The sequence below is a fragment of the Chlorocebus sabaeus genome, chromosome 20 (genome assembly GCF_047675955.1).
Source record: "Chlorocebus sabaeus isolate Y175 chromosome 20, mChlSab1.0.hap1, whole genome shotgun sequence".
In the NCBI taxonomy this organism is placed as follows: Eukaryota; Metazoa; Chordata; class Mammalia; order Primates; family Cercopithecidae; genus Chlorocebus; species Chlorocebus sabaeus.
In genome coordinates this window covers 99,576,423-99,590,574 of record NC_132923.1, presented here as the reverse complement: position 1 = coordinate 99,590,574, position 14,152 = coordinate 99,576,423, and the positions used below count along the sequence as shown (strand labels likewise).

Sequence of the window (14,152 nt, the reverse complement as noted above, 5' to 3'; positions counted from 1 at the left end):
CTGCCAAGACAGGCATATGAGAGGCGGAGGGGTTTGTGTGGGCTTGGCATCAGAGGATTCCTGGGGATTAGGGCCAAAGTTTGCAAAATCCAGCTGTAAATGGAGCAGGGGTTCCCCGAAGAAGCCCTGGGTTCTGTAGAAGAGAGTCAGCTTCTTAGGAAGGAACATGAGCTGGAAAACAGCGAGACTGTGGCTCTCTCTGGGAGGGCAGGGAGCAGCATGACTCATCGCCTGGTCCTGCTGGCTCCTACTGGCACAGGGCTGGGCAGCAGAGGGTCTGGGAGCAGGAGCAGAGTCTGGTCTTGTTGCAGCTCCAGAGGAGGTCCCAGGCTGGCAAAGACAACCTAACACATTGGGATATAGGCAGGGTGTTGTGGGGACACTTAGGAGGGTACAACCAGCATCAAAGGAGTCTTGGCTGGCCTCACAGAGGACGTGACATCATCCAAATGATGAACGGAACTGGCCAGCAAGCAGCTGGGTGGCAGGGAGGGAAGGATACTCTGAACCAAAGAAGAAGCAGAGCAGAGGCCCGAAAGTGTCTGCAAGGCACTGGCCTGTGCCTACCACCCAGTGAGCACTCTATAAATGGGAGGCATTATCTCCGTGATTGATTAGTATTGTCATTATCATTATTAACCTGGACACATCACTTAATATTTTTACTATCGTAAAAGTAGTTACTATAGCAAATAAATGCTTAACATAACTGAGCTCTTCTCATTTGTAAAAGGGGCTTTTGTGAGGTTAGGGGTGCAGCCAGCACTGTACTCAGCTATAGTGACAGCAAGCATGTGAGGTGCCCAGCAAGGGATGTGAGCTGTACGTGGCAGGGGGCCTTGTGTTTCCTCTCTCCTCAGGTTGCCAAGCCCCTGGAGCTGCTGTGCCTGGGGGGGCACAGAGAAGGGAACACTTTGGGGTCTTCAAAGATGACCAGACAACAAAGCAGGAACACGGCTAGGTAGGGGCAGGCAAGCCCAGAGGAACAGCCTCAGGGCCCAGCTAGAGACACACATGCCTGCCTCCCTGAGGTCTTTGGTGGCCTCCTGAACAAGCAGGTGTGGATGGGGAGATGGACTGCCTTGGAGAGAGCTACATGAGTTCCAGCTCCACCAGCCCCCAGAACCTGAGCAAGTGACTTCACCTTTCTGAATCTCTGAACATGCATTTCCTCCGCTGTACAATTCCATTAAGATACATACAAGAATATCCAAAGCACAGTCTTTGTAATAGAAAAAAAATCCTAGAAACAACATCCAACAACACGTGAATGAATAAGTAACCAGTGGTATATTCATAAAACGGGACACTATTCAGTAGTAAAATAAATTACAGGTATGCAGGCAATCAAAATGGATTTTTGAAAATATAATCCTATATGAAAAAGGAAGTCACATAATTATGGAATGATTCCATTTACACAAAGTAAAAAATAGCAAAACTATACAATATCCCATTTAGGGATGCATACAAAGGTGGTAAAACTACAAGAAAAGCAAGAGAATGACTAGCACAATTAAAATTCAGGAAACTAGTTCTTCAGGATGTCGGGGGAAGGCTGTGATGGTGGCACCCAGAAGGCCTCAAGGTACTGGCACTGGTCTATTTTTTAAGTGATGGATATATGGCTTTTTAAATTATTACTATTATCCTTTAAGCTGTACATGTACAGTTGTGTCTAAAAGTATTTACTATAACACTAGCACTTATAGGACACATGCCTATGATGAAGTAGAGAGAATGTAAGAAAGGACTGGCACATGGTAAGCACTGATGGCATGCGGCTCTGTCCTCCAGCGTGTGGGCCCTGTGTTTTCTCTCGCTCTCACACACACACACACACACACACACACACACTGGAAGCTAGGCTCCCCTCTGCCCTCAATCACCCGTGGTTCACAAAACGGCAAATAATAGGAGCACTAGAATAGGAGCTCTCCATCCTGGTTCGAGTCTTTCCAGCTGGGGCAGTTTAGCCTTTGCAGAATTTCTCAAGGGTAACATCAGCATAATGACCTCTGTCTGTAAGCCCGCGAGTAGCTACAGTAAAGTGCTGTGCTCATGCGAGAAATCAGGTGTGACCTGGGAAACTAAAAGCATCTTCACGGAGCAAGGGTGTTCCTCCAGTGGGGGCGGTCAATGAGTTCTGCGGTGTGGGTGACAGAATTATTGTGTGGACACTCACGTGGTGATTGGGGTAAATGGCCCTCTTTTGCCTGGTTTTCTGCCTCGGTCATTGTGCATCTGCTGGTTGAACCTGCCTTTCGGTCCTAGTAAGGTACAGATTTCAGGAAAAGTGTACCTGTCCCTGGGGGTGGCCCACCTCTGTGTGACGGCTTCAAGCACAGTGTGTCTTGAGGGGGCCTGACTCCATCTGGAAAGGGCCTGTCTGGATGTACCTGTCTTTATAACCATGGACCTGCCTCCAAGGTGCGTGGACCAACCTCTGTGTACCTGATTCACTCGATGCGCACCTGGCCGTAGCTTCATCAGGCAGGGTGTACCTGTCAAGTTCTTAGGTCCGAGTGTTCGCGGCTTTACTTGTCCTGGTACCGCCGTCAGCACCTCGGTCAGTGCGTCCCCGGCAGGTGCGTGTACCTGGTTCAGTCCGTGCTTATCTTGCGCGTTCGGGCCGCTCAGTGTCCAGCTCGGAGCTCATCGCCACCGCGGCCTTGAGGCGACGTCCCCAGGACCCTGACGCCCTGGTTGGCCCCGTCCGGCGCGCAGCGGCCGCGGGGGCGGGGCCGCGACGCGAGGGGCGGAGCAGGAAGGGACTCGAAGCTCCGCCCCCAGGGCGGTTCCGGACGGCCCCGCCCCTTGCCCGCTTCCGCGTCAGCGCTTCACCACCACCTGCCCGCGCGCCGCCCCATATAAAGGAGCCGCTGGCCTTGCCCCCGGGATTCGGCCCCATGGAGATGCCGCCGGCCGCGGCTGGCGCTCGGCGGGGTGAGGCGCGGCGGGGCGCGGGCCTCGGCGGGGAGGCGGCAGGGAGCGCTCCGGCGGGGTCCGAGCCGAGCCGAGGGGAGGGGAGGGGAGGGGAAGGGCGGGGTCCTGTTATCCAGCCCGCCGGGCCTCAGTACCCTCCAACTTAGCCCAAGTTGAGAGAGCCGGAGAAGAGCACCAGGGTCCGGATCGGGGGCCGAGCGGGCTCGGGTCTCGGGCCGGGACAGCCTCGGCGTCACCAGCTCCCGGCAGCCAACCAGAGTTTCCCAGCAACTTTTCTCCCCGCGGGTCACCCCGGAAACTTGCCCTCCCCGGCTCCGGGAGTCCGGCCACGGGCCTTGCCCTGCTTAGGCCTGAGCTCTGAGTGCTGGACGGGTGGGCGAAAGCGATGGCCTCAGTGGGGAAGCCCCGGGCCTCGCAACGCACTTCCAACCCCAAGATTCCATCTGAGAACCCCGTCCCGCCTTCTGGGCCCCCTGGGTTGGCGTGGGGATTCGAGTCTTTCCAGCTGGGGCAGTTCCAGTCTTAGTTCAGACTAAGTTCCGATCTTCGAGCCACCAGCTAACAGCTGGATGACCTTGATCAAGTTTTTAATGTCTGTGCGTCAGTTTCTCCCTTTATAGAATGGGAATGGGAATGCCTAGCTGGGAGAGCTTTTGAGAGGACAACCTGAACTAATAACATGATGTAGTGTGTAGTGCCACCCATCCCTCATCTGCTGGGTGTGGTGATGGGAGGGAGGGTGGGAGAGAGCGCTATTCCCTGTCCCTAACCCTGTTGGTTGTTCAGTAGGAGCTGTGGCGTGGTGCCTTCCAGGAGTCTGAGCTATGAGTGGCCCCTGTGGAGAGAAGCCTGTCCTGGAAGCCAGCCCCACCATGAGTCTGTGGGAATTTGAGGACAGCCATAGCCACAGCCGTCAGGGCACCCCCAGGTCAGCCCAAGAGCCGGCAGCTGAGGACGCCTCAGCGGTGGAACTGCAGATGAAGGTGGATTTCTTCCGGAAGCTGGGCTATTCATCCTCGGAGATCCACAGCGTCCTACAGAAGCTGGGCGTCCAGGCAGACACCAACACGGTGCTGGGCGAGCTGGTGAAACACGGGACGGCCACCGAACGGGAACGCCAGGCCTCACCGGACCCCTGCCCTCAGCTCCCTCTAGTCCCGCGGGGTGGGGGCACCCCTAAGGCTCCCAACCTGGAACCTTCACTCCCAGAGGAGGACAAGGAGGGCAGTGACCTGAGACCAGTGGTCATCGATGGGAGCAACGTAGCCATGAGGTAAGTGTCACTTCTGTGGCCAAGACACATGAGGTTCGCATCTCTCCTGTGGCCAGGACACATGGAAGGATGACTGTCTCCAGCTCTGGTGGGCTGGAAGGAGTGACTGTCTTCTTAGGGACTGGTCTAGAGGGAGGGAAAGCCTTTTATGAGGTTTGCCTAGGGTCGCGCTACTGGTGATAGAGGCAGGGTTCCAGCCCAGGTCCCTCTGTCCACAGAGCTCGCCTTATGCTGTGGGTCCCTCCCTGAGGCCAGCACTGTCTCCGCTCCTCTCCTGTCATGTGAGGCAGGGCTGTAAAGGGGACCAACCCTTGGGCAGCAGCTCACTCACCCTCTGAACCTGATCTCCTCAGGTGGGTGTTGTGAGGAGGGGTTATGCGGATCCTGGAGAGGAGCAAGCGTTGGGGATGGTTCCAAAGTAGTAGTAGTAGGCAGTGGTAGTAAGCAGTTGTTGTTGTTGTTGTTATTTCAGGGGCTGGGCTTCTGAGGCCTTCTTGTCTCAGACCTAGGCTCCCACGAAAACAGGTCCAGCGACTATGTCCAAGAGTGACCTCAAGGCTAGGTCCAGTTTTACATGGGTTGTGGGCCGGTGGCCTAATACTCTGGCCTCAGGTGAGCTGCGACTTGGATCCCCACTGATTCAGCTGAAGCAGCCTGGGCTGGACTGGTCTCTGGAGGTTCCCTGGGGCCAGAGCCAGGACTCAGCCCCCAGTGACTCCCACCCCCATCGCCAAGCACAGGAATGGGGTGAGGAGGTAGGGGCAGAGGGGGAAGCCAGGGCTGCTACTGACCTTGGGGAACCCAGACTTCTCCTGTCAATCCAGGCGCCACCCTCCGGCCCCACTTTTTCCCAGTTCCCTCCAAGGCAGGCCGATGAGTCAGTGTTGGGTGGATGGCTCACAGGGAAAAGTTCCTGTTGGCATGGATGGGGAGACCCCAGACACGGGGTTGGGAAGGGCTGCTTTTCTGGCTGCCCCGAGGGAGCTCCTAGGTGGGCATGACATTGGCCTCTGCCCTCTCTGATTTGTGGCCCCCGTGGGACAAGTTCACTGTCCAGCTGGCCCTGGCCCGGCTCAGCAGGCTTGCAGCTGAGGCCTCTTCCCTCCTCCTGTCACCTTCAGGCCAGTCTTCCTCTCTCTGACTTGGGCTGAGCCTGGGTGGGAGGCTGAGAAAATCCAGTTTCTGTGCCAAGAGGCAGCAGGTTACAGCCTGTGCTTTGAGATTAGGGGGGGGTCCCTCTCAGTGTCCAGCCTCATGTGGCTGGGCTAGGAGCTAGGTTGGATCTGTGTGACTCCTTCCTCTGGAGGCGTGGGCCAGGAGTGGCTGAGCCCTGGGAGCAGCCGAGTGCGGTATGTGTTTGTATCCAGAAGGAGGAGGGACATAGGAGGAGGGGCTGTGATGTTGGGGGGTGCTCAGAGGAGCCTGCTCCTGAGAAGCAGAGCCACGCACCCACCTCGGGGGTTTCTGAGCTGGGGTAGTGGCAGGAGGGGAATTCCAGCCTCAAACTTCCTGTCTCAGCTGCTCGGTTCCTGCCCGGCCACCCTCCTCCCCAGAGGCAGGCGGGCTAGCCCCCATCCATCATATGCAAATTATGGGGAAATTCACCTCTGTTTCCTTCTAAGGGAATTTTTCTCCACTTGCCAGGCCCAGCCCAGGCATATCTTTTCTTTTCACCTGGGGAGGCTGGCCCAGCCCTGCCCTCTGTCCTGGGGCAGGAGCAGTCTAGCTGGAGTCTTCTACACACACTTCCTATCAGTGTCTGCTTCGCCAGGCTGGGGGACCCTCACCTTATGGGCAAAGAGGACTGGGGTGGGGGCAGGGATGTCTGGTTTTCCTGTGCCAGCAGCGCTTCCTCCAGTGCAGTGAAACAGACTAAAGCTAGCTGTAGGGGGGCACTCCAGGCCTTATGTGCTCTACCAAGAGGGCTCTGATAGCACCCACTGATCACAGTTTTTCCATCTGCTGAGGGAATATTCAGGTGCTAGGGCTGCTGAGAACCGACTTGTCCCCAGCCAAGATTTCAATGCCCAGAGGCAGTGCACTGCCCTGGGAGCCCTGGCATCCCATTAGTTCCCAAGGCTCCAAGATACCAGCCTAGGATCACGTGCCTGGAGGGAGGCGGGTGGGTGGATACATGTGCACACTGCATACCTGAGAGAAGGAGCCGGGCCTGGGGTGACCCAGCTGCCACAGTTTTGAGAGGCAGGGCAGAAGGCCCAGGGAAGGGGGTGATGTGATGGGGGAAGCACTGGGCATTGTGAAGACACAGACCAGGGACCTGACCCATTGTGGCAGGTCAGGGAAGGCTTCTCAGAGGCAGTGACATCTCATAAGTGTTTTGAAGGAAGAGCAGGAGTTTGCCCCCAGCATTGTTTCTCCCGTTCACCCCTGTCTCTTATAACACACTTTGTTCAAACTCAATTTTGGGAGCTTTGTTCTCCCAAATAAATTCTGGGTCTTCTGTTAGAGACAGGAAGGCAACCGAGTGGCCCAGACCTGGGTTCCAGTTCTGATTGTCTCTTACCACTAGCCAGGTGACCTTGGACAAGTCCCAGAGCCTTCCTTTCCTTCACGATAGCAAGCCCTGTAAGAATGAAGCCATATATCTGGCTGCCAGTGGGAGCTCGGTGCCTGCGAATCCCTGCTCATTCCCTGTGATCAGGGTCTGTCTGCCTTTATACCTACCTGAGCATTAACGTACAGGGTGGTGATAGGCACAGGTCCTGGGCCTGCATCGCTGTTCCACCGTTACTGCTGTGTGACCCTGGTGACTAAGCTGCCTTCTCTGGACCACAGTTTTCATCTGAAAAACAGGGAAGGGGATGATGGTGGTATAGTAGCCTCCTCACAAGCTTGCTGATGATTCAGTGTTAGGCGCTTAGAACAGGGCCTGGTTCACAGCTCTCAGCAAATGGGAACTTTTCTTATAAGCAGGCTGGCAGAAGGGGTGGGGGGACCAGGGGAGGATGAGTGCTGCCCTGGGCTGGACTTTGTCTCCCCTACAATTTAGAGACCTTCAGACCCTGGTGCCCCAGCCTTGCCCCCAAACAGCCTCCATGGCCCCCAGCTGCCCTACCTTCTCTTAAGGCTCCAGCTATCACCCCTTACCTCCCCCACTCCCATTAAAGACACCCACAGGATGTGGTCGGCCCTGGACTTGCCTCTTTTGCGTAACATTTATTCTGTTTTATTTGCCAAATATGAGAGTCTAAGCTGTTCACTGAGGGGGCAGTGAGAGGTGGGGCTGCTGGTCCTAGGAGCTCTTCCATGACACTTAGTGTTACCTGGGAGCCCCAAGCCCCAGTCCTCCATCCCCCAGGAAATCCAGTTGGAACCCCTACTTTGCAGGGCCATCTTTGGCCTGAAGCCACCAAGAAAGCTGTCGTGCTGACTGACCCGTCTTAAGGACACTGCAGACTGCTGGGCCCATTTTCAGATAGAGGAACGGAGAGCTGCAGCAGCCCAGGAACCCCACCAGGCGTCCTTCTGGGTGCAGCCACCTGTGGGTGGGGCGCGGCCTGGTCTGAGACCAAGGCAGGGCCCATGCCTCACTCAGCTGTCCTTGCTAAGAGTCCCCCGGCGTCTTCCTGATGGTCTTTCAGCCTTGGGGTGAACAGGCATTTGGGGGAATTGCCATCTTGGGAGGAAAAGCAGTATCCTTTCACTTTCAGACTGAAAAGGGAGCCTGCTCCACTCTGGCACTTTCTGTCCCACGCTGAAGGCTGGAGTCGCCAGCCCCTTCCCCTTGCCCTTCTCAGGCCCCAGTCCCTGAGGTGTGTGTGAGGACTGAACTTTAATCCGGAACAATCTGGTTTCTCCTCAGTCAGCCCAGCCGGTGCTTCCCCCGCCCCCACCCACGCTGCAAGAGTCGAGGGAGGGGTGGTGACTCAGTGTGCATGTGTACATCTGTCCCTGTGGTCCCGGCAGCTCCCCGGGTGGGGCAGGAACCAGAAGTCTCCCAGCACCTTTCCCCCACCCCCAGGTGTGTTGCAAGTGGCCTGGCCCTCCCCTACCGAGGGGAGCAGTGCTGCCAGCTTCCTGGGCGCTTCCTCACTTTCAGGAGATGGAGCCTCAGGGAAAGTCCCAGCGGGGCCTGGCCATCCTGGAGTTGTGGGAACTGGCACTGGGAATGGAGGCCTTGGCCTTGGGCCCCACCTGCAGAGGGCCAGGGCCTGAGCCCTGGGGAAAGAGGAAGGGGCTGGCGACTCCAAAGGGGAAGGGGCTGGCGACTCCAAAGGGGAAGGGGCTGCTCACCACCACCACCAAAGCCAGGGCAGGGGTGGGGTGTGACAGCCCCCCTCCTCCTGCTCAGGCCTAGGGGGTGGCAGGCTGGCCATCAGTGCGGGCTAACCCTGTCCTCCTCTCCCTCCCAGCCATGGGAACAAGGAGGTCTTCTCCTGCCGGGGCATCCTGCTGGCAGTGAACTGGTTTCTGGAGCGGGGCCACACAGACATCACAGTGTTTGTGCCATCCTGGAGGAAGGAGCAGCCTCGGCCTGATGTGCCCATCACAGGTGAGTGGTGCCTCTGGAGGTGGGATGGTCTTACTGCCCCAGCAGCCCTGGTTCTCCCCAAGAGAGACCCTCTGAGAGTGGCCTAACTTCTAGAACTCAAGCAGGGACCAGCATTTCTTTTCTCAGTTTTTTCTGTCCTTAGCAACCTGCTCTGAACGGTGGTCATTGGAGGTCACCTTGTCTAGTCTTCTGCCTCAGATGTGGGGCCCCTCCCTCATCCTACTGGTGGGCGGGTCGCTCTTTCAACCTCCCCAGTGGTAGAGGGGCAGTGCCACATAGTGGTTAAGCCTGTGGGCTCTGAGTCAAGACAACCAGAGTTGGAATCCTGGCTCTGTCCCCTCCTGGCGCCCTGGCCTGGGCAGGGATCTCTGTTAGCCCCGCTCCACGTGCTCCTCATCTGAAACCTGGGGTCAGTGTCAGCGGGGGGTGTTGACAGCAGCGCCTTCCTCATGAGATTGTATAAGTTAACACATGGTTAAGTGCTGAGAAGAGTACCTGGCACGTGGTAGACGCTCAGTGTATGTTAGCTGTTACCACTGTTTTTGTAAGAGCCCCCAGCTTTTGGAGGTAAAAACTGAATCAGTTTCTCTAGAAGTCTTGAGATCTGGGGGCAGGCTGTCTGGGACTGCAGGCTCCAGGAAGAGGGGCCCTTTCCACTTGCTCACATCTGTGTCCCTGTGGTCCCAGCAGCTCCCCAGGTGGGGGGCATGGTGAGTGGCCTGACCTTTCCCCACCATGGGATTTAGCGACCTTGTCCTGGCAATGCAAGGGACAGAGCCAAAATACTTCTCCCACCCCAGAGCAAGCTGGGGCTCATTCACAGACCCCTCAGAACAGGCTGGATGAAAGCCAAAGCCAAGACCACATCTGGCTTGAACAGGCCTGATGTCCAGAGGGAGAAAAGGAGCAAGGCCAGCTCTGTGCTTGGAGCCTTTGCTGTGCAGGCCCTGCCACCTGTGCTCAGATGTTCTTGGTCTTCAGGCAGCAAACTGTGGCGGGCCAAGGGAGGGGCTGGGGTGTGGAAGAGGCCTCGGCAGAGCTAGTTCTTGCCCCCGTGACCTTGGCGTTAACAGCTCCTGTGTATGGCCACCAGCAGGTTAGGGAGCCCTGTAGGCCTGGCTCTGGGTCCTGCTGGGCCCTGACCTGTGTGTGCCCGTCACCTCCCAGACCAGCACATCCTGTGGGAACTGGAGAAGAAGAAGATCCTGGTGTTCACACCATCGCGGCGCGTGGGTGGCAAGCGGGTGGTGTGCTATGACGATAGATTCATCGTGAAGCTGGCCTACGAATCTGATGGGATCGTGGTTTCCAACGACACCTACCGTGACCTCCAGGGCGAGCGGCAGGAGTGGAAGCGCTTCATTGAGGAGCGGCTGCTCATGTACTCCTTCGTCAATGACAAGTATGTTCCTCCCAGAGACCCTGATGGACTTGGGGTCCACAGGGGAAGCCAGAGATGCCCTTGGCAGGGGTGGAGCTGGGGGCTGGGCTCTGCGGGGCCCTGCAGCCATGGGAGGTTGTGGTCTTCGCTCCAGGCAGCTTTGAGAGTGAGACGGACAGCTCACCACATAGGCAAAATCAGACCAGGACCAGGCAGGCTGTGGGGTGGAGAGAGTGGCTAATTTGGGAGATAGAGCCCTAGCACTTATGAGGGGATGTGGTTGGGGTTCCAGGTGGCCTCTCTACGAACCAACATGGCATCTCTCGAGCAGAGGCCATGGGCCAGTGGGTGCAGGCTGCCATCCCCCTGACAACCTCAGAGAGAGTTCCCCTAAAGGTGCCCATGAGCTATGGCCCTCTAGACCGGGGATCCCTTTCTCCTCCCTTAGTATGATCCCACCCAGAGAGCAGTTTTAGGGGGTCCTGGACAGGCCCCCGTTTTAGGTGTCGCTCTCCTATTCTTCCCAGCAAGGCTTGCCATCGGCCCCTTCTCAGCAATTAGAAGTCCCTGCATGGCTCCCACCTCCAGAGAGTTCTTTGCACCCTCTGCAGGTTTATGCCTCCCGATGACCCACTGGGCCGGCACGGGCCCAGCCTGGACAACTTCCTGCGTAAGAAGCCACTCACTTTGGAGCACAGGAAGCAGCCGTGTCCCTATGGTACGGAACCCAGCCTGCCCTCCCCGGCCCTCCTCACTCCTGCCCTTCCTCTCACCTGTCTGCCTGTGCCCTGTTTTCCTCTTGGGAACCTCTACCATTGGACCACCCAACTCCATTTCCTGTGCCACCCCTTCCCTGCTCTCAACCCTGGTTCTGAAGTGCCTCTGCTTAGAGTCCCTCTTGATTCCTCTTCCAGGGAGGAAATGCACCTACGGGATCAAGTGCCGATTTTTCCACCCAGAGCGGCCAAGCTGCCCCCAGCGCTCTGTGGCAGATGAGCTCCGAGCCAATGCTCTCCTCTCACCCCCCAGGGCCCCGAGCAAGGACAAAAGTGGCCGGCGGCCTTCACCTTCATCCCAGTCCAGTTCTCTGCTAACAGAGAGTGAGCAGTGCAGCCTGGATGGGAAGAAGCTGGGGGCCCAGGGATCCCCAGGGCCCCGCCAGGAGGGTCTAACACAGACCTATGGCCCATCAGGCAGGAGCCTCCCACCTAGCGGGGGCAGTGGCAGCAGCTTCGGGCCCACGGACTGGCTCCCACAGACTCTGGACTCACTCCCGTACGTCTCCCAGGATTGCCTGGACTCAGGCATTGGCTCCCTGGAGAGCCAGATGTCGGAACTGTGGGGGGTTCGAGGAGGTGGCCCTGGTGAGCCGGGCCCACGCCGAGCCCCTTACACGGGCTACAGTCCCTATGGATCTGAGCTCCCAGCCACTGCGGCCTTCTCTGCCTTTGGCCGGGCCATGGGTGCTGGCCACTTCAGTGTCCCTGCCGACTACCCACCTCCGCCCCCTGCCTTTCCGCCTCGAGAATACTGGTCTGAACCGTACCCACTGCCCCCACCCACACCAGTCCTTCAAGAGCCCCCAGTGCAGAGCCCAGGGGCTGGCAGGAGCCCCTGGGGCAGGGCAGGCAGCCTGGCCAAGGAGCAGGCCAGCATGTATACCAAGCTGTGTGGTGTGTTTCCCCCGCACCTGGTGGAGGCCGTGATGGGGCGCTTCCCGCAGCTCCTGGACCCCCAGCAGCTGGCTGCCGAGATCCTCTCTTACAAGTCCCAGCACCCCAGTGAGTAAGCTGCCCGTGGCTGGCGAGGGCAGCACCCCCAGCCTCCATGGGCTGTCAGACTGGGCCTTGGGCCATCGAGCAGCCCATTCCCAGCCCTGAGGCCCACCCCGGAGACTGGACAGAGGGAGGATTCAAGTTGGGAAGGAAACCCACAAACCAAAGATACTGTAGGATTGGTTCTGACCCATGCAGCACCTCTAGCTGTCTGCCTGAGTGGGTCAGAAACGATCACCCTGTTGATACACATTGTATCTCTGTAGTTTAAGGAGACGCTGCCGGTAACGGCGTCAGTCCATGGCTGAGGCCCAAACCGTCTTTTCTCTCGGAGGGTGGGGAGAGAGGTGGGGGCAGCAGAGGCCTGGGCTGGGTGCCCTGTGCACGCCACCCCACTTCCGCCCTACCTCTGGGACGTTGGCCTTGGCTGGCTAGTTGGGCACTGTGTGCCCGCCCTCCAAGGGCCTCCTCTACGCCTATGAGGCCTCATCCGTGCTCTCGCTGGGCACGTGGCTTCATGTCAGTAAGCAAGATGCTTCTTAGTAACCTACCTTCTGCCCCACTCTGTTCCTTATCCCACTGCCCCTGTAGGGGTCAAGGACCCTCTGTCTACTCTCTTCTCCTCCTCCATCCTCTATTCAGAGTCATCTCGCCCTTCCCCACAGGTGGGGGAACATGTGTATGTGTACACATGTAAATTTTAAATATTTTAAGCAGAAAGTCCTTACCTCCTGTAATACATCAATAAAGTACAATCAATGCGAGCCCTTTCAAGAGGCGATTGTCTTTGTTACGCTCAGGGCGTTGGGCTGGCCTCTGGGTGAGGAAAGGCCAGCAGGTGTGCACCCTGACCTCCTTCACCCCAGGAGGAAGCCCTTCCACACCAGCTCCCTGACCCTTCTCTGGAAGGAAGATTTCTAACATTCACCAGGAATGCTTAGCCCCTTGGGGATGGGGCATCTTTCTCGAGGCCTTGGTCTGGGCCTTGTTAGGAGGGGCCCATGGACACACGAGTGGGCAGGCGGCTGCAGGGGGCAGTTAGGCTGCAAAAGTGTAAAAGGGCTTGGAGTCTAGTTTTATCTGCAAAAAGAAATCTTATTTACAATATACTTGGGCTTCTGTTTGTTTTGTGGGACAGGAAACTAAAATACCAGACTGTCCAGTTCATTATCAGCCACTTGGCAATGCTGAGTGACTTGCCCAAGGCCCCACAGAGCAAGGACAGACTGGGGCCTTGAGTCCTGGTTCTGGTCCCCAAACCAGGGGGGGACAGGAAGGGTGGGTCTGCACACTAGTTTGCAGCAACCCAGGGCCCTGCAGGGTTCGGGGAGGTAAAGATACCCTCAGCCCCACCCCTCATAACTCTCCTAGGTTTCAACATCCACAAAGGAATCCTTCCAGGCCAGGCATGTTGGCTCACGCCTGTAATCCTAACACTTGGAAGCCAAGGTGGGCGGACTGCTTGAGCTCAGGAGTTCGAGACCATCCTGGCCAACACAGGAAAAGTCTATCTCTACAAAATATACAAAATTGGCTGGGCGTGATGGCATACACCTGTAGTCCCAGCTTCTTGGGCTATGTAGGAGGATCACTTGAACCTCAGGAGGCAGAGACTGCAGTGAGCCATGATTGTACCACTATGCTCCAGCCTGGGTAACAAAGTGAGACCCTGTCTCAAAAACAAAAAAAAAAAAAGAGGAATCCCTCCAGCATAGCAGCTGAAAGGACCACCCTACCTACCTGGTCAGCAGCAGATGCCCAGCAACCCCACCTGCCAAGCCCCCTCTGTCTCTGCACACCACAGTGGAGCTTTAGGCTGCCTGGAAGAAACAGAGTGTTCTCACCCCTCTTCCCATCCCAGCTGCCAGCTGGCCAGAGCCTTGGGAGTTCATACTTGCTTACTTCCTTCTTGACCAGAGCTGAACTCTGGGCCATTTGCTGCTTCTGCTGTGTGTGGGGAGGGACGGGCAGTGGGTAGCAGGTCCTGGCTGGCTGTGCCGTGCCTGGAGGTTGAGTCTGGCCCTGCTGGTTCACTGATAGGCACCAGTAAGGGTGGCAGAGCCCACGTGGCATGTGCCTGCGGGATCTGGGGAGGACTGGTCAGTTCCATGCCCTGCTGGTCTGAGCTTGCATCCTGTGCTTTCCAGGCAGGCTTAGATGCAGGCCTCTTAGTCTGCCAGGCAGAGTGACTCTGAGGCTACCAGGCCCAGTGCCCCAGCTGTTTCTGTTTCTTTCCCACGACTTCGGCTCTAACTCCAAAGTTC

At 57.3% G+C, this 14,152-nt stretch overlaps 1 protein-coding gene and 1 long non-coding RNA gene across 6 annotated transcripts in view; one reads left to right on the top strand and one right to left on the bottom strand.

The window, feature by feature from the left end:
- LOC119623946 (uncharacterized) overlaps positions 1–2,690 on the bottom strand; it is a 346,855-nt gene extending 344,165 nt beyond the window's left edge. For all 4 annotated transcript variants that reach the window (XR_005240051.2, XR_005240056.2, XR_005240062.2 and 1 more), the window contains exon 1: positions 2,455–2,690. This is a non-coding gene — a long non-coding RNA (uncharacterized lncRNA). The remainder of the gene's footprint in view (positions 1–2,454) is intronic.
- A 133-nt stretch (positions 2,691–2,823) lies between these two features.
- On the top strand, positions 2,824–12,652 carry ZC3H12A (zinc finger CCCH-type containing 12A). Of its 2 annotated transcripts, none has more exons than XM_007979374.3 (6): positions 2,824–2,946; positions 3,736–4,219; positions 8,593–8,732; positions 9,900–10,134; positions 10,725–10,831; positions 11,028–12,652. In XM_007979374.3, the coding sequence occupies exons 2-6, from the start codon at positions 3,771–3,773 to the stop codon at positions 11,900–11,902; spliced, it is 1,806 nt and encodes a 601-aa protein (XP_007977565.3). In that variant the 5' UTR covers positions 2,824–2,946; positions 3,736–3,770; the 3' UTR covers positions 11,903–12,652. The 2 variants fall into 2 exon arrangements, with proteins under 2 accessions (XP_007977565.3, XP_007977564.3); XM_007979373.3 differs by having other exon boundaries at positions 2,850–2,946; positions 3,733–4,219.
- Positions 12,653–14,152: the final 1,500 nt, after the last annotated feature.

Coding starts and splice junctions, on each gene's coding strand:
- ZC3H12A (XM_007979374.3), top strand. CDS start 3,771: ATGAGTGGCCCCTGTGGAGAGAAGCCTGTCCTGGAAGCCAGCCCCACC. Junction 4,220..8,592: donor GGGAGCAACGTAGCCATGAG/GTAAGTGTCACT, acceptor TCTCCCTCCCAG/CCATGGGAACAAGGAGGTCT. Junction 8,733..9,899: donor GCCTGATGTGCCCATCACAG/GTGAGTGGTGCC, acceptor GTCACCTCCCAG/ACCAGCACATCCTGTGGGAA.